At 38.4% G+C, this 19490-nt stretch overlaps 1 protein-coding gene across 2 annotated transcripts; it reads left to right on the top strand.

The window, feature by feature from the left end:
- Nucleotides 1-1519: 1519 nt before the first annotated feature.
- slc20a1b (solute carrier family 20 member 1b) lies at nucleotides 1520-16091 on the top strand. 2 transcript variants are annotated; one of them, XM_079803855.1, is made up of 11 exons: nucleotides 1520-1815; nucleotides 3332-4080; nucleotides 4185-4325; nucleotides 4449-4534; nucleotides 4654-4750; nucleotides 10766-10885; nucleotides 12713-12937; nucleotides 13033-13582; nucleotides 13677-13862; nucleotides 13966-14050; nucleotides 14170-16091. In XM_079803855.1, exons 2-11 carry the CDS (start codon nucleotides 3732-3734, stop codon nucleotides 14323-14325), a joined length of 1995 nt encoding a protein of 664 aa, XP_079659981.1. In that variant the 5' UTR covers nucleotides 1520-1815; nucleotides 3332-3731; the 3' UTR covers nucleotides 14326-16091. The 2 variants fall into 2 exon arrangements, with proteins under 2 accessions (XP_079659981.1, XP_079659982.1); XM_079803856.1 differs by having other exon boundaries at nucleotides 1527-1815; nucleotides 13036-13582.
- The last annotated feature ends 3399 nt before the right edge of the window (nucleotides 16092-19490 follow it).

Below are 19490 nucleotides of genomic sequence, written 5' to 3'. Positions count from 1 at the left end.
TATCTATCTATCTATCTATCTATCTATGTCTGTCTGTCTGTCTGTCTGTCTGTCTGTCTGTCTGTCTGTCTTTCTTTCTTGCTTTCTTTTTCTTTCTCCAAAATGGTCTTTGAAAGTATGTGAACTGCAAGCCCAACGCTGATAATAAATCCAAAACAAAGGCAAAGAAACAGTTTGTAATATTAATTTATTCATATAAAACAAAGAAATAACAACTGCCAGCCAGGACAGATCATAAAACAATGAGCTTTCTTTCTTTCTTTCTTTCTTTCTTTCTTTCTTTCTTTCTTTCTTTCTTTCTTTCTTTCTTTCTTTCTTTCTTTCTTTCTTTCTTTCTTTCTTTCTTTCTTTCTTTCTTTCTTTCTTAACATGGGCAATAAATGCCCTTTTTGAAATATACATACTCCTGGAACAGGAATGGTAGTGGCCACACGGGGGAGTTCTAGCATAGCTCCTCAAAGCTTCTCTTAAATCTACTATCTATCCCATGGTTATTATAACATAGAGGAATTAGAGGGGATGCAACTACAGGAAACGCCTTTGAAATTTGAAACACATGACCATTAATCATCTTCATCTCCAACAGACAACAATTTAGGCCAGTTTTACCTTTAGGCCTATATGTAATTCCAAACCTGCTATTTGAATTTGTTTGTATATACAGTATACAATAAGTGTATGTACGTACACACACACACACACACACACACACACACACACACACACACACACACACACACACACACACACACACACACACACACACACACACACACACACACACACACACACACACACACACACACACACACACACACACACACACACACACACACACACACACACACACACACACACACACACACACACACACACACACACACACACACACACACACACACACACACACACACACACACACACACACACACACACACACACACACACACACACACACGTCTTTAACAGTCAGTTTACTTCAATAATTTGTAGAGTCAAAATGTAAATATATTACATAAAATATATAATTTAAATATGTAAATATATAGCTTAAAACTCTAAACCCCGGTTTCACAGAGGTTTAGGCGTAGTCCCAGACTAAAATGCAAATTTAGCTGGTTTAACTGGAAGCAACGTGCACTGTCATATCTTAAAATAACCATTGTAATGTTTTTTTCCCCCTAAGATACGTTTATAAAAGCCCTCTGTGAAACCAGGCCTAAAACAAACAAATACTTTTTATAGATTTATAAAAAATAAAAAAATATTTTTTTCCAGCATCTGTAAACATCTAAAGCAAAGTATTTGTGGGGTAGATGTTGAATATCTCTTTATTTGAAATGCAAAAGCAGCAACCAGTCATTTTCCAGATTATACATTTACAGAGTAGTAGCCTAGAAAAAAAGGAAAAATTTTCCTTGAAAAAAAGAAATACTCGTTTTTTTTGCCGACATCGCCAAATAAGGACAGAGGGCGGAGTTTATTGTTTGACGCCACCATCAACCGAAGACGGCCCCGCCTTCACAGTCTTGCGTGGACAAGCAGGAACTCATCTTCTGAAGCCGGCTAAAAGCGGTTTATTGGGAATTTTTTTATTTAACCAAGGACTCAAAACAACCAGCAGCGTCTTGTTTTTCGCTTTAAGCTCTGATTTTACTTTATTCACCCGACGTTATAGCTTAAGAAAGAGCGAGATAATTTATTATTTTTTACCCCGCGCGCGCGGAAAGCATCTAACGTTACGGGAAGTTGACTGGGCGGGCTGCTGTGTCAAAAATATCTAAATCGATTTTTATCGACAATTTCTTTTAAGTGGTGAGTAAAATATATATATTTTTTCTTATTCTAGTAAGTACTGAGTGGTATTTGTCGTACTTTCTCGTCGACGTTTTTTCTTTGCTAATTTGTGAACGGTTAAAATGAGCGCGAGCTCGTGGCTTTGTCAGCTGACTCGCGGTGGTCGAATGTGGGAAAATAAATCACACGACTCTTTACGATTAGAAAATGATATGCTGTCACTGATATATGTTGTTTACATGTATACCATATTTCTTTTGTGGCTATTTTGGTATGCGTTTAACAAAGTACTTCTGATTTATAACGTCATATTAGCTGTTAGCGGGTGTGAATGAATGACGACACGTGTAGTGCGGAAAGGACACCCGGCGCGCACAGACGACACGAATGTCGCCTTGTTAGCCTAAAAAGCCTTACCATATTCGTTTATGCAAGTAGTGTACCATTTCATTTTCATGTTAATGTCAGCGAAGCTATACCGAGTTGAGAGCTGACGATTTAGGGTTGTTCGTGAGTGATTTGTTTCCTCAAGCTAACGTTAGCGAGGAAGTGCGTGTCTAGCGCGAGCTGGTTGAAACAGCCCCACAAGTGCCAGTCAGACGCATTTCATCATTTTATTTTCTGCGTTTTCTTTGCCAATAAAGGCTGCATTGCAGGAATGTGCTGGAAAACCACATGACACGGATGTACTGGCAGCTTAATTTGAATGCCAGTTGCTGTTTGTTGTCACATTGCTTAAAATATTAATCAAAGTGTTAGTGCCTTCTCGGGCTTGTAAAACAAACAGGTCGGATTGGCTTTTTTTGGTGCTGCATTTCATTACTTTAAAACAATGTTATACTATAATTTGATGTGACCCTGGACCACAAAACCAGTCATAAGTTGCACGGGTATATTTGTGGCAATAGCTAACAATACATTGTATGGGTCGAAATGATCGATTTTTTTGTTGTTGTCTTTTATGCAAAAAATCATTAGGATATTAAGTATAGATCATGTTCTAAGAAGATATTTTGTAGTTTAGTATTAGTAATATGCGTTGCTTAGGACTTCATTTGGACAACTTTAAAGACGATTTTCTCAATATACATTTGTTTGCACCCTCAGATTATAGGTTTTCAAATAGGACACTATTTGGACGATACATCTATCTTAACAAACCATACATTAATAGAAAGCTTATTTATTCAGCTTTCAGATGATGAGAAATCTAAATATAAAAAAATGGACCCTTATCACTGATTTTGTGGTCCATGGTAACATATGAACATTGGGTTTAGTTCATGCATAAGCAGATGCCATATAGATATATGTGTATTTTAAATACAGGTGTTTTTTTTGTCTTTTCTCGATGTGCCCACTTTTTTGTACTGTGAAAGAGTTTTCTTGAGACTTTCAGCTCCCCTCTGGCTAATAAAGTATAGAGTTAGAAAAAATAATATAAAATATAGTTAGACTTGTGTGGCCCCTCTGCAGTGAAATTGTTGCGTAACACGGGAACCTTCCCACTTTCTCCTCTCTTTTTTTTTTTCAGGAATGAGCTACCATTCACCCATCGTGTCTGTTGCACAATGGATGTCCGCTCTGTCTGCCTAATTGCCCAAGCCAAAACAAACCGTAACAGATCTAGTCTATTCAGAGGATAGCAATAGGCCCTCACTCCACCCTCTCCCTTAACGTCACATATCAGTTTAGAGCAGAGCAGTGCAGATTCTTTCTCCGGTGTCTGGATTGCTTTGATTTGCTGGTTTAGTGAAGGGTGAAGGTAGGTCTGAGGCAGAAAACCGATTTAGAAACATTAGTACCTCAATTTTCTGGGGATAAAATATCCTGTGTGCTGCTGCTTGAATTATTTATACATATTTGGTTCTCTTACCTGTAAGATTGTGAAGTAATTTTTTCCCCCCGTATAACTTGAAAACTATCTGCGCACAATGGTATCGACAACTCTGGCCACGATAACGATTATGAGCACCCTTGCCGCGTTTGCTCATGTCAATACGGCAGATTATCTATGGCTCCTAATCGTAGGCTTCATCATAGCGTTTATCCTGGCCTTTTCAGTGGGTGCTAATGACGTTGCCAACTCGTTTGGTACGGCAGTAGGTTCAGGTGTAGTTACTCTTAGGCAGGCCTGTATTCTTGCTACTATCTTTGAGACGCTGGGCTCTGTGCTGCTTGGAGCCAAGGTCAGCGAGACCATCCGCAAAGGCATTATCGACGTGACAATGTACAACGGCTCAGAGCATGTGTTGATGGCTGGCTCAGTCAGCGCTATGTTTGGTGAGTAGCTTATGAAGTGCTTGTACATTATATATTATTACTGATTTATATACACAGTTTGAGGTTTCTCTTTTTGAGTGTCCTTTCCCCCCCACAACCATCAGGCTCTGCTGTGTGGCAGTTGGCTGCTTCTTTTCTGAAGCTTCCTATTTCTGGGACCCATTGCATCGTGGGCGCTACCATTGGCTTTTCACTGGTTGCCAGAGGTCAGCAGGGAGTCAAATGGCTGGAGATTCTTCGAATTGGTGAGTCAGCTGCATTCACAAAGACAATTAATTTGTCATTGAACTTATAAGATTAATACTGTTGTCAAGAAACTGGATGTTTGTTAGTTTCCTTATTGTTCATTTTTCTTTGTTCCCTTACAGTTGCTTCGTGGTTCCTCTCGCCTCTCCTTTCTGGAATCATGTCCGCCATTCTTTTCTACTTTGTTCGCATGTTCATCTTACAAAAGGTAAATAAAACGATCTAATCTTTCCATTTTGGTCTTACTGAGTTACTTGGATGTTGAATGAGAATGATATATCACACCAAGGCTGGGTGTTGGCTAAGAGTTTATTTTGTCCTTTACAGAAGGATCCAGTGCCCAATGGTCTGAGGGCCCTGCCATTCTTCTATGCTGTTACAATGGGAATCAACCTGTTCTCCATAATGTTTACTGGAGCACCTTGTGAGTATTGCTGTATTTCTGCCCTTTTCATGCCCATTAACAGCCTAACCAGATGCCCAGACTGTGTTTACAGTACATGAGGCAAAGCAGTGTTTAACCAGTGGGCTCTGGAGAACTCAGTGGAGCACTCATGACATGGACATGTGGTGTCTGTATTCATGACCTCAGTCAGTGTTTTTTCCTTCTCCATCATAGTAGAGAAAAAACAGTGGAATAAAGAATTCATGCCCATCAGAAAGAACGTCAGCCTCAGTAGAGAAAGCACTGCATTTTTGGGTGCTGTTAACTGTTGAGCTCTGAATAATTTTACCTATCAAATTGAAACCTTATTAAATGAGCAACTTCTGCTCCTTTTTGTTTCCTTTTACCCACAGGGCTCAACAATTCAAGAAGTCAACTGGCCTGGGCCATTAAATGAAGGCTACAGGCCAGAGTATGACGTGATATGCAGCCTAGGAGTGTGTACACATGTGCACTCCAGGCGGGTGCTCATTACATAGGCACAAGAAGGTGCAGCATACACACATGCACATAGCAGCACACATGCATTCTGCCTTAGACACCCTAATACACCAAGTCTATAGTTTTACGAGTTAGTTACGAGATGCCAGTGTGCTTTTTGAAGAACGTTTCTGAGTTAAGTACTCAAATATTAGAATAAGATTAAGTTTAATACAAAACTTTTGACTTCAGATAATGCCTTGTGGTTTTCATCTGACACACTGAGTATAGTTTCTAATGACTTTAAAGATTTTAAGTCTCTCAAAATGAAAAGGCTGTCCTCTAGAGCCCACTTAATAATTGCCATGTCACTTCAGGACTCTGAATCAATTAGAATGAGGTTTCTCTTAAGCCAAATTCATCAGCTGACACACGTCATGCGAGTTGTCTGAACGCAAGGACAAGGACAAGTATCCTCTCACAGTCTCACTCACAATACAGGTCAACATAGTAACAGAGCCATCTTAACATAGGCTTATCTTGATCTTTAGCCACACTTAGTAACTTTGTCATGTCATCTGCTGTTGGATTAGCTATAAAGGCCGCAGATCACTAGACACAGTCCCTTAACTCCTCCCACTCTCAACCTGTTTAAGGCAGTTCACTCAGGTTCAGTTATTCCAGAGCTTCTCACAGGACAGGACAATACCAGCACTCGTCTGGGGGGTTGAGAGGCATGCAGCATGTCATGAATCGTTGATCAACCTCCTTTGTGTTCTGAAAGGCGCTGAAGGCAGGCACACATGCCCTGTAAAAATTCAGTCAGTGACTAGGTGGAGTTTCCTTGAAGCGGTGTGTTTGCGCTGGTACTTGGAACTCCCTGTTCTTCTGGTTTTATTTTAACTGTTTGTACAGTACGAGGGTGACGACACATTCCAACTCGCATACTGTACAAAAGGTGAAACCCATTCAAACTAATTTGGGTTGTGATATACACATCAAGTCACTGGTCCTTTTCTAATAAATCCCCTTTCCCTAACATGGTGCCTCTCAAAATTTGTTAATCCTGTGCTATAACCCACCCCCAATTTCAGCACACAGACATACGGTCATTCAGCAACCACAGTGCCTGGAAAGTTCTCCCCATGCAAAATACTGATGACACACAAACCCTGTTTCTGTTTTTAATGCCAGCAGCCCTCAGCATTTGAGACTGAAGTAGGCGTACTAGGCAAATAATTATTTGTTCAAATGTCCCCTTTTTCATTAGTTGGCTAGTTCTAAAAAATGACAATACTTAAAGACTGGAATAAACGACATGACTTTTGTCCCGATTTACAATCTGGAGGAGTTGACACTAGACACCAAAAGTCAGAAAATAGATGATGTAAACAATGATCAGTCATGATCATGTGTGATTGTGACTTTTTGCTGAATTGAAATTTTGTAACAAAGCTACAAAAATGACTCATAGGGACCTTGCACATTAAAAGTATGGCACAGATTGCCGAACTCCTGTCAAGACTTAAAAATAAGGTTGGAAATAGAACACTTTTGATCTGAGAGCTGAGATTTATCAAGAATTGCACATAGGAACATCCTTATGAGTTCCTTACAATTTGTCTTAAGAAAATCGTGAATCCGGCCCCTGGTTTATGATACACAATCGTTTAGTGTATTGTGCCTAATTTTCTCTGCAAAAAAGTGTATAATGCCTAGTGTTTTAAAATCTTTTCAGATTTTAAAAGTTGTCTATTTTATTCAGGGCTTATTTTGTATTACTCATATTCTTAATTTTAATAACGAGGGCCATAATGATTGGCTACACCCTCCCGCCCCCAGTACTTTTATGCTTGTTTTCCGGTCTGCTTCCTCTTTGGAAAAACAGACAGTAGGGTGTTTTGGTTGCCCTGGGGATAGAAAGCAAACACGAAATGGCAGCAATAACAGACTTTGTGGATTTGAAATGGTATGTTTTTATATTTGGCCAGACTTAGTCTGTATGACTCAAAACAGTTTACGGAGTCAAAATGAACGTTTTGTTTGAAGCACCAGATTCCTTTGCGGATGCCAGACTTGGTGGCATGAGTAAAAAAAAAAACAATCTGTCTTCACACCAAACAAAATTCTGGTAGTGCTACAAAGCTAGAATATCACTACACCAGAGGTGGGTAGAGTAGCCAAAATCTGTACTCAAGTAAAAGTACAAGTACTTACTGAAATATTTACTCAAGTAAAAGTAAAAGTAACAATCGTAATATTTACTTGAGTAAGAGTAAAAAAGTATTCGATGAGAAAACTACTCAAGTAGTTAGTTACTAGTTACTTTCGATCTGATTGATAAGCGAAAACCCTGAATTTCAGGCTACTTGGAGAGCTTTCACACACCTCTCTGTAACACTTTACAATAAGGTTATATTAGTTAACATTAGTTAATGTATTAGTTAACATGAACTAACCATGAACAACACCTCTGTTCAGCATTAGTTAATCTTTGTCAACGTTAGTTCATAAAAATCCAGCTGTTCATGGTTTATTCATGTTAGTTCACAGTGCATTGACTAATGTTAACAATATTTTAATAATGCATTAGTAAATGTTTAAATTAACATAAAGATAAATAAGTGCAGTTCATTATTAGTTCATGTTAACTAATGTAAGCTAATGAACCATATATATATATATATATATATATATATATATATATATATATATATATATAACACACACACATACATAATACATACATATATATACATATATATACACACATATATATATACATATACATTTATATACACACATATATATATACATATACATTTATATACACACATACATATATATATATATATATATATATATATATATATATATATATATATATATATATATATATATATATATATATATATATATATATATACATATACACACATATATATATATATATGTGTGTGTGTGTGTGTGTGTGTGTGTGTGTGTGTGATTAATGGATAAACAGTGTAAATTAATGGTGTGCTGGGCTAACTAGAGCTCTTCTTAAAACATACTTTGTTCTTATATTTTTATAAGTATATAGGCTATTCTTTAGGTAGGAATAAAATACAATACCGTTTTTATCTGTGTGTATTTTCTACACTTCAGACAAGTGTCTGTCCGGATTTGTGTATAAATGCAAGACGTCACATTAGGCTATTCAATTTGTTTCGTTTTGTGAAGAAAAGGATATGTAAATGTGAAGATGTGAACGTTTGTTCGTGGACGTGTGTTGTTTGGAGGATTCAAACGATTCATTGCTTGCACAAGAGCGCATATGAGGAAAACACTCGGACAGTGTGTGAAATAGTATTATAATAAGGGGAAATTTCCCATAGTTACCAAAATGACCGTTAATAGTGTTCAAATATAGGCATCATTGTGACACTTACCGCTCTTTTCAGGGTGGAATTATTGTATGCTGAGAGATGTCAGTTCGTTTTGGTGCACACAACATGCATCGCATTATGAAACTATTATTTTTGACATCTTGGAGTGAAAACATAGACTGAACTTGAGGCCACGGGCAATCTGCCTCCCGTAGCTCACACACATCTTCCGACTAAACGCGCGCTAATTATAAGCGGGTGATGCGTAGCAACCTCTCGCGAAGCAGCCTCTCCAAAGTTTCGCGAGACTTGCGAAAGTCATATTCACTTATTTTAATATATATAATATAATTATTACCATTTGACAGTAACGGAGGAACGCCACCGAATGTAACTAAGTAAAAGTACAGTTTTTTCACAAGAAATTTACTTGAGTAAGAGTAAAAGTACCCATCTTTAAATCTACTCTAAAAGTACAAGTTACCCAAAAAATGTACTCAAGTAAATGTAACGAAGTAAATGTAATTCGTTACTACCCACCTCTGCACTACACCATAAAAGTATTTCATGTTGTCTGTTAATTATCACAAAATGCGTACAAGTTCAAAGACCACAATTGCCGTAATTGGCATAAATACCAGTGCCCTGCCCACAATGACTCCTAAACCATCATCAGCGCGTCACCAGGATGAGGTGTAGTGCTTGAATGTGTCTGGAAAAACAACCCATGTTATTGTGTAATAAAGGCCATGGGATAGCAGATTTTATTGTGAGGTAAAGCAGGAAATGAATCCACTTCCATTCATTCATCCCACTGCATGGTTGTGGTGTGGCTGCTCCCCTTTTGTGGGAGATTGTTTGTCCAACTACGTTGATGCAAGCATGAATGCATTCCCTGCCTAACCCACATGCACAGGGCTGCATTTGTCACATATTGAGCAGGAACTGTGCCAGCCAGCCATAAGTGATAACTGGGCCCCATTCGTTGGCCTTTCTCTTATTTCCGTAATTTACCCCCGTCTGTCATTCACCCCCTCCGCTGGCCACACCTGTTCTGTCCCTTTAGATGCTGTGAAGTCATTCGAGTGTTAGAAAGTTCAGCTGTTCCTCCCTTATGTACCTCAGTGCTCTCTTTAAAGATTGTGGCACTTCTCTTTGAATCTTGTCTCCTGAGATTGAGCTGGAGTTGCATAACCAAAGCACACAGCGGCACGGCATGCCCTGCAGCGTCCTGCAGTAGTACGTGCATGTGGCAAGGCACGGGAATATATGCCCCACTGCTCCCTGTCCTCTATCTCTCAACCTCTCTTTCTGTTTATTTTTCACATCCCTGCTCCAAAGCAATTTTTTCCATAACATTTGGACAAAGTCTTGCTCTAAATTTGTCCAATGCCCTTTTTGGTCCCATGAACTTTTGTTGACACTTTCATTGTCTGTGGTTCTGGACCCCATGGGGAATTTGTAAATTGCCGACTTGCTCAGCCAGCTCTCTTCCTTGAACATGCAGCACGCATTCTTTATTACCGCAGCTACCACCGCAGTCTTGGCTCAGATATAACCTTTCTGCAGGAGTGGTCACATTTTTCCCCACTTGTCCATCCCAAAGAGGTGGGGGTTGATGTGTTGCCGCAGTATCCTTTTAAGGCACCCACATTTGTTGAACATGGTACGTTGGCCTTGTGCGCTGTCTTGTCACTGCAACATGTTGTGTTGCTGCTGTTTGCACTCACATCTCACCTGAAGTGTTATGTAAGAGGACAAGCCTTGTGCTTGCATTCTGAATGTGACAAGGATATTTGACACTTGGTTGCAGTGGTTGTTTTGGTTCGCGTTTCTATGGCCTCCTAAACAAGTGGATCAAGTACATTTCTTAAACTCTTCATAATAGTCTTCTAACTGAAAATGATAAATGGGAGCCAGTGGCCTAAGTAGTATTCTCTGAATATGCATTTCATTTTTTTTTAGAAAGGGTGTGCAAGCAAACTCTGGATGCAGCGAATCCACTTCTTGCATCTTATTAATATTCCACTCCAACACCATTACTAACAAACAGGACTCCACAATGTTCCTGTCTATTCTGTAATGCTGTTTGTGTTGTTGGTAGCACATGCTGCCTGTTGTCTCAAAAGCATATTTCCTTTCCTTCCCTCCTCTCCCTCGACACCCCATTTGGTCCCTTTCCCCCCCGTGAACGATGGGACTGCAGTGCTGGGATTCAATAATCTGAAATGGTGGGAAGTGCTGCTCATTTCCATCGGCTTTGGCCTGGCCACTGGCCTCTTCGTTTGGTTTGTTGTCTGCCCTCGGCTCAAGAAGAAGATTGAATGTAAGTATCCATTTTTCAATTTTGTAATTGATTTTATGATTTTCAAGGTTAGAATAAACAATGTTATCAGTCACAATAGCACTAGGAGTCATATCTGGTGGTTGCACAATGTCACTTCCACTGAACAACTGGGTAGATTAACCGATGCCAAGTAGACTACTAAAAATATTAAATGGGTTGGGTGCCTCAAGGGTTTTCATCAGACCCATTACAGATGTTTTGTTGCACTGTACTTGAAGATATAACAGTGCATCAACTTTTGAAGGTTTGTTATTTAAATATGTACACACTTTAAATCAGACATTTTCAGGCCCTATAAAAGTCTGGATAGTAATCTGTGGACATGCAAGATTTATTAGCCTTAGGCCTAGCACCAGGTGTTTGTGAGGATAATACCCTACAGATTAAAGATTCTGGCAGTGGGCAGCAGTTTTAATCAGTCACTTAGAAAGATGATATACTCTTTAAAGGAATGTTCTGGGTTCAATACAAGTTAAACTCTGTCAACTCTGGATTTTTCTTTGTGTAAAAAGCATGCGTATCCTTGCACATGCTGTGCAAAAGTACTGAATTTAAGCAGAATGGTTTGTGAGCAGTTTTATTGCATTAGTTTTTGTGTTGTAGCTACTATATACTGTATTGACATTTATTACCTTGCTCAGATAATTTTTCTGTGGCTTAACTGCATATCACATACATAAAATTGTATTTAAAATTTGTGTTGAACCCAAGAACCTTTCCTTTCGCACAGCTAAAGTTGAAAAATACAGTAATAAGCATAACAGAAATTTGATGGCAATGTTTTCTAATAATCAAATCACATAACAGACAAAGCCAGGCAAAACATTCTAACACCAACTGCACTTTCAGGAAAAACCAGCTTTAGATTAAGACAATCTGTTTGTTGTAATATGGTTCAACATAAACAAACCAAGTCGTCTAGTGTTGTCTATATAGAGCTATATATGTATATGTAGGCTGAGTATTGACAGCCTAATTGGGTCATAGTGATCCACTAATTGGTCTTTGGCTAGTGACTGGAATAGCCGTGGTCCAGTTGAGGCGTTGACGGAAGTAGCTCAGTCTTGTTGGGCTAAGGTGTATGGCTACAATTTTAGGTGGATTTTGCTACTAAAATGGAATAAATGTGCTTTGACACCACTCAGCAGATCAATGGACAGAGTTATGTCAGACTGTCCTTGAAATGTAGGGTTATAGTGACTAAGCAAACAGAGTGTTTGCCTCTTAAAGTTTATAGAATCGAGCGATCATGTGATGGCCATGTGAATTGCCAGTGGGTAAAGTGCTTACCAGCCTTTGTACTTATCACAAATGATTGATTTAGATTCACCTTTACTTAACTAATTCTCAATTTATTTATTTAAATATAATTATTTGAAAAATTGTAAAATATTTGCATTCCATAAAGCCTTCAACCCTCAAATAGTCAAACTTGGCTCTTAATTTTTTTATATTACCGAATGTCAATCTTTTAAAATATTGATAGGTAGACTGATAAAATTAATAGTATACAAGTTTATACATTTTTATAATAAATTAGAATAGTTTTTTAAGGGTCTGGGGGGGCCACAAGGAAGTGCTAAGCGGTCCGTGGAAATGTTTTGAGAAACAATGTAAAATATGAATAAATAAATAAATGCAAATGAACAAAAATGTGGCTTAAGAATACGAAAATATTTAGTTTTATTATATGTAATATTAAAAATTCTAAATGCATGAAAATACTACTGCCTTTACAAAAAGAAGAAAAAAAACCTTAATTTTCTAGCAAGCAATTATCTTTAATCTATCTTCTTTGATATACAGCTAAAATAAAGTCTTCCAGTCCCTCTGAGAGTCCTCTGATGGAGAAGAGGGAGCTGCATGAAGCTCACAGTCCCATCCTGAAACCTGTCCCTGAGGAGTCCAGTGCCCTGTCCTCTAACACCCCCTCTTCCCCACCTCCTTCAGAGGAGCGCAGGGTCACCTTTGACATTGGAGATTCAGATGACGCAGATCAAAAGGACTGCAAAGAGTCAGAGATGGCCAATGGTAAGTGTAAGGCATGATTCCTCACATGCCATGCCAATCATGACATACGCTTGCTGTTTTTGTTGACGATCAATGTGACTTTATTCTGTCTTCAGCAGCTCCGAGGACGGCCCACGTTCAATTCACCAACGGCCCCAGTCACATTCCTAGCAACGGTTACTCGCAGTACCACACAGTTCACAAGGACTCCGGCCTCTACAAGGACCTGCTGCACAAACTCCATCTGGCAAAAGTGGGAGACTGCATGGGGGAAGCTGGTGACCGGCCCATCCGCCGCAACAACAGCTACACCTCCTACACTATGGCCATCATCGGTATGTACGGAGACATCAAGCACAAAGAATCTGAGTTCCATGCTCCTGAAGACATAGACAAGGAAAAAGCCAACACCCAGGAGAGGAAGCGTGTCCGCATGGACAGCTACACAAGTTACTGTAATGCAGTGGCAGAGAGTGGTACACCTGAAGGCCTTGGCGAGGGTGAGGTCACTTTGGAGATTGTTGATGATGATGCTGGGAGCAGTCATAGCTCTTTGGAGGAGGATAGAGCTGATGCTGACAGACCTGAGGTGTCAATGCTCTTCCAGTTCCTGCAAATTCTCACCGCCTGTTTTGGCTCCTTTGCTCACGGAGGAAATGATGTCAGGTAATGCAGATGTATTGAACTGTACAGTGCTTAAAATTGTGTTCACCGATTTTAAAAACAATATTTGAGAATGTATTATCTCTTTTGCTTTCAGTAATGCAATTGGTCCCCTGGTTGCTCTGTGGCTGGTCTATGAGAGTGGGTCTGTTGTATCAAATGCAGCAACTCCAATCTGGTTGCTGCTGTATGGAGGAGTGGGCATCTGTGTCGGTCTGTGGGTCTGGGGCCGTCGAGTCATCCAGACCATGGGCAAGGACCTGACCCCCATCACCCCTTCTAGGTATAAAGACATGCCCATGTTGTAATATTAGACAGCACCTACTGTACAGAGCAAAACCTCCCAATTGGCAGACTTCCCTAAACTATACTTTGTTGAATTTCAGTGGTTTCAGCATCGAGCTCGCGTCAGCCGTCACTGTTGTGGTCGCTTCCAACATCGGTCTTCCAGTTTCCACCACACACTGCAAGGTAAAATGGGCCTGTATGCAAAACATACTGATGCAAAACAAGTCCTAGTCGGAGACTATTTGAATGAGATTGAAAACTACAGCTTGTTATTGAGGGCGTATAATTTTTTTCATTTTCAGGTGGGGTCAGTGGTGTCTGTCGGCTGGCTGCGCTCCAGGAAGGCGGTGGACTGGCGGCTGTTTAGAAATATCTTCATGGCCTGGTTTGTCACTGTGCCCATCTCTGGCCTTATCAGTGCAGCCATCATGGCCCTGTTCACCTACGTCATTCTGTGAGGCCTTAAAAGTCCTCACTGCCTCTTGCTCTGCTCTCAAGGACGAACCAGAATCCCCAGAGAGAGGTGGAGGGCATGTCTCAACCTTCCCTTCTATGTCTCTCTCTAATTTCCTCCCTCCTGTCATCCTTGTGATGAGTTGGGGATGAAAAAGGCCCCTTTCGATAGAGCCTGTGATTCTTGGTTGCATAATTTTTAGCCTGTATTGATGATTTGTGTGCATTGCAGTGCACCAGGTCACATGCCATAGGCCGGGGAAGAAAATGTCTTCATAACTAGACTGGTTGCCATTTAAATTCCCTCTTGTACATATGTCAAATCACCATGTTTTTTGTTTTTTATGTAATTATGTACAGAACTAAAGGGTTTTTTAAGGTAAAAGAACAATTACAATGCAGTATTAACCTTCATTGGACATGCATTTTTCATTACTTTCGTCATTTGAGTTCCTTAGAAAAGTGTTTTTTCTGTGAAGAATTTGGGGAAGAGCAATTGATTCCTGTTTTCCTTCTATACATTTGGTAAGCATGAGTTTTCCACTTTTTCTTAAGCAGGCCTGACATAACTCACAAATAGAGCCTTAAGACACTCACATTTTTAGGAGAGTCTTGTGAGAGTTGATTTACAAAGAAAATTGGTTGCTCACATCATGTTCCTTAATACAATTTCAGTGTCCTTTTCAAGATGTCTTGTTTTATTTTTAGATCTTTTGTAGGTTACACTACAAAACGGGCCTTTTGGTAAACTAAGCAGTCTCCAGAAACATTTATAGTCCAGCCGTTCTGTTATCATTCTTTTAGTCCTCTTCATTAATGGGTTATAGAACATCAAACTCATCTTGGTGTTTTTGCACCACTGTAATTGATCTGTTAATATTTGCTCTGCTTTGCCCAGCGTCAAATAACTATAACGGACCAACCTGTGCTTGCAGATAACATCTCAGCAGCTACTGCAAAGCTTCAGCTTTTCCTCAAAGCACAGAATGTGCAGAATGCTCTGCTGTAGTTAGTATGCTATTGGCGACTCTCGCGTTCCTCGAATGTTTGCTGTAGACAATTGAACTCCATACGGTGGATTATGGCCCTTTGTGTTGTCACCATGGCTGTTGGATGAAGTGTTACTAAGGTGCCCAAACTTCCATTTTACCAGTGTAATGCTGCCCAGGGGCAGAAAGATCCTCCTTTGGAAAATTTAGCGAGTTATAAAGTCCTTTGTTTAAAAACAACCGATGAACCTCTTTCCCTGCTTTGCTGTGGACAAATATCAGACACAGTGAATTTAACGTTGATGAAGTGAGTTGAAGTTTAATTGCGCTGGATTTGAGGCCATTGGTGTTTGATGGCATCTAGTCGGATGGTGGAGCTCGCCTTCTCGTAGACCTACTTCTGTAGTACTTCTGAGGAATGTATACCTATACAAACATGTATATATTATACACTGGGTTGCTGTAGCAACCCCTACAGCAACACAAATGACTTGCCCTATTTATTAGGTGCGGGACAGTGGTGTTAAAAGAGGGGTTGGTCTAAAGGTAGCAGTCGTGTAGAACGATCCCCCCATTTCTTTCCTGGAGGTGAGGATCTGTGTTGCTGAGTGGTTATTTGGTTATGATCTCAACACATTTAGACCGTGGATAGTTGCTGTAGTTGCCTTAAGGATATTTTTTTTTGTTTGTTTTGATTTTGTTACCAAAGAGGGAAAAAAAAAAAGTTTTATTTTGTCCATTGCGCTTTGGGGATGAAAGAATAAAATGTCTTTTTGATTATCACCTGCCTTTGCCTGTTTAATTTCACCAATGAATGAGAATTATTCCTTCTGCCATATTTATCTATTAATATTATAATACATATAATTTTAGCAAATATGCTAATAATTTTTTACCTTCTCATTCACTATTTTTCCTCCCATGTTAGGATTCAAAAGTATGGAAGCTTGTTTCCGCAACGTAATACAAAAATACTAATTTTATCTTACAATTCAGACTTTTCTCAGGGGTGTAAGATATAAACTGAGCAATTGCGAGTTATAAAATAAAATTGAGGGGAAAATACTTTTTTTAACCCCTCATAATTGCGACTTTATATCATGCACTTCTGAGAAAGTCTGGCATTTACCCTTTTTTTTTAATTCAGTGGCGGAAACGAGCTTCCATACAAAAGTGTGTAGGTCAACATGACGTAATGAATGTTACTGAACTTGCAGTTAATCATTAGTAAAACAATACTCTACGGTTTGTATTTTTGTAACTCTCATCAATATTTTTAGATGCCTTATTTCGAAGTAAGTTGCATCGTTGGTCCAAAAATAACCTGGGACAATGCAGGTGATATAAATAAAGCTCAAATGAGCACCCAAGGACTGTAGACAGCGCTGGCCTGGATAACCGTCCTAGATATGTTTAACACCACCTACATCTGCTGCCTGTAAGAAGCCATGTAATCATCTGTTATCACACCCACCTGCAGGCCAGCATTTACATGAATGCTGGACGCCATCAGTGTTTACTGTCTTTATTTAAAAAAAAGCAGTGATCTTTGAAACTCTGCGAAAGATCACAATACATGCAGTGGATTTTGTCCGGCTGGTACACAGGTTAGCAATTTTGCAATAATATGCTTTATAAAACAAGACATTTAGGTTTAAAAGATATTACAGATTCCACACAGCCCCTTCACACACTCCGCTTGGCGGAATACTAGTAGTATTCTCGGTAATCTTCATCATTAAGATCCTCTAGAAAGAAAGGTCACATTAAAGAAAATATAATTTATGTTTGCATTTTTTAACATGATATATATTTGACATTTTCAGCCCTCAACATCGCCTAATGGAGTACGAAGAGGCTAGAACATTTATATATTCTTTTTTTTTTCTTCTATATATTTCTATTTTTTTATTTCATTAGCTTTAATTAACAGACAACTCACCATTACTTCTCACATTCTCTTCAGCCTGCTCACTCGGCTCTAGAAAATAACATCCATTCAGTTACTGGCGATATACATATTACATGCATGAATACAATCATTACACACAGTCTTCAATTATGGATACAAATATGTAAAAGCGTTTACCTGTCTTCTGTTGAGAGGCTGTGCAATAAGAGACATGTGTTACATAACTTTACATAAATCATCAGTTTAGCCACACCATTAATCGTCTTAGATAATCATAGAAATCAAATAAGGAAAGATAAGTTAATAAGACGACAAATGCATGGCATGGCCTATATAATATACAGTGCTTTCCTGGTGTCTTTGTTTGCACTGCATTATCATTTTAATGAATATACGTACTGTGACTGTTTTCCTCGGAGTCTTTATCTAAATAAACAAAATCACAAAACCGCGGTCAGTTCACATGATCTCTTTTCAAAGTACACTGTAAGTGACACTGTCGCCATCGTGTGGTTGATGAATGGATTACCAACGCGCCACACGTACCTACGGACTCGTCACTTCCGGTGTGCTTTCCTACGTCAAAACAAACATTGCGTAAGTGTTTCGTCACATGTGCCTCAGTACAGTTTGTTTTCAAAAAACAAGAAAGAAAAATTAAAGAACAAATTGTTTTTATACCGTTACTGACATGTGTGAAGGTTCTTGACTTCATTATTAAACATGTATTATTGTTTATTTTATTTCATTACATTAACTGCAAACACTAACCTCCTAACTGCTAGATTATAAATGTTTAAATGGTTTAATTAAAAGGTGAAAACTTTTGAACAGAGAGATGCAAATATGGTACACTCCAAACATAATTTTCTAAAAATAAAAAAAACAAGTTGAATACTATAGCATAAACTATTATCTAACATAAAGTAACCTAGTATGAAATTTAGCTAGTTTTCAAACACATCAAATGTTTGTGTCTCCACCATAACACAGTAATTTTGACCTGTCTCTCCTCAGAGGTCATGACCTTCCTGAACAGTTAAAGCCACAACATGTCATTTTTCGCCGCTAGAGGTCGCTTATTCAAAACATAAAGTATTTTATTATACCACACACGACCGCCTCCGAGATACCTGTATATAATAATGATTCGTTTTCGATGTCAATGAATGTATCCAAACAGTTGCTCACCTGTCTAATAAAACACATAATATATTAAAGCGTCTCTAGTGTTTCCATGGTTTCTACTAAATAAGACTCTACTTAAAATTGCTTATTTAAACATTCGTGGAAACATCTATATAGCATTGTTCCAATGGTTTTTGGATGTTTTAATCCAAATATCTTACATATATATATATATATATATATATATATATATATATATATATATATATATATATATATATATATATATATATATATATATATATATATATATATATATATATATATATATATGTTTTTTTTTAATTATTAAATGTAGGCTATATATTTTTTCACATTATTTCATAACTCATTTTAATGACCAAAAACATTTTTTGTGTCCCAGATTTTGCACACAACATTGTATATCTCATATAAAATGAACACAAAATAAAACAGCTCATAAACTATTTAGTTTGGCATCTTAACCTTTTCACTAGGATAATTATTTGTATTAAACATAACGTATATATTTTTGGGCCCTATTTGCGGAAAGTGCCATATACATGTATGTTGCAATACATAATCTATTATGTTCTGTACTGAATCATATCTTTCCAGGAAATATAGTTTTGAAAAAGTATTTTACCCTTTACCTTTATCAACTGTTAGAGCCTCTGTCTCTCCATCTGTTATTATTAATAAAAAGGGAAATAAACAAATGTGACTATACACCTTGTCATTTTCACACACACACACACACACACACACACACACACACACACACACACACACACACACACACACACACACACACACACACACACACACACACACACACACACACACACACACACACACACACACACACACACACACACACACACACACACACACACACACACACACACACACACACACACACACACACACACACACACACACACACACACACACACACACACACACACACACACACACACACTATATAGGCCTAATTGGTAGTAGATTAATGTCATCTTACCATCACTATCTTTCTTCTGAAGCACTTTTGTCTCTGTAAAAAGCAATTAATGAGCACAAATATGCATACGTGATTTTTATCAATAATCAACTATTTAAT

The sequence above is a fragment of the Gobio gobio genome (genome assembly GCF_949357685.1).
Source record: "Gobio gobio genome assembly, chromosome: 22".
In the NCBI taxonomy this organism is placed as follows: Eukaryota; Metazoa; Chordata; class Actinopteri; order Cypriniformes; family Gobionidae; genus Gobio; species Gobio gobio.
The sequence above is the reverse complement of the archived record's forward strand: the minus strand, read 5'-3'. Positions and strand labels throughout refer to the sequence as shown.

Excerpts from the sequence above, each read along its gene's own strand:
- slc20a1b (XM_079803855.1), top strand. The coding sequence starts at position 3,732 with ATGGTATCGACAACTCTGGCCACGATAACGATTATGAGCACCCTTGCC. Across the intron at positions 12,938-13,032 it reads AGAGTCAGAGATGGCCAATG|CAGCTCCGAGGACGGCCCAC; the intron begins GTAAGTGTAAGG and ends TTCTGTCTTCAG. Across the intron at positions 13,583-13,676 it reads CACGGAGGAAATGATGTCAG|TAATGCAATTGGTCCCCTGG; the intron begins GTAATGCAGATG and ends TTTTGCTTTCAG.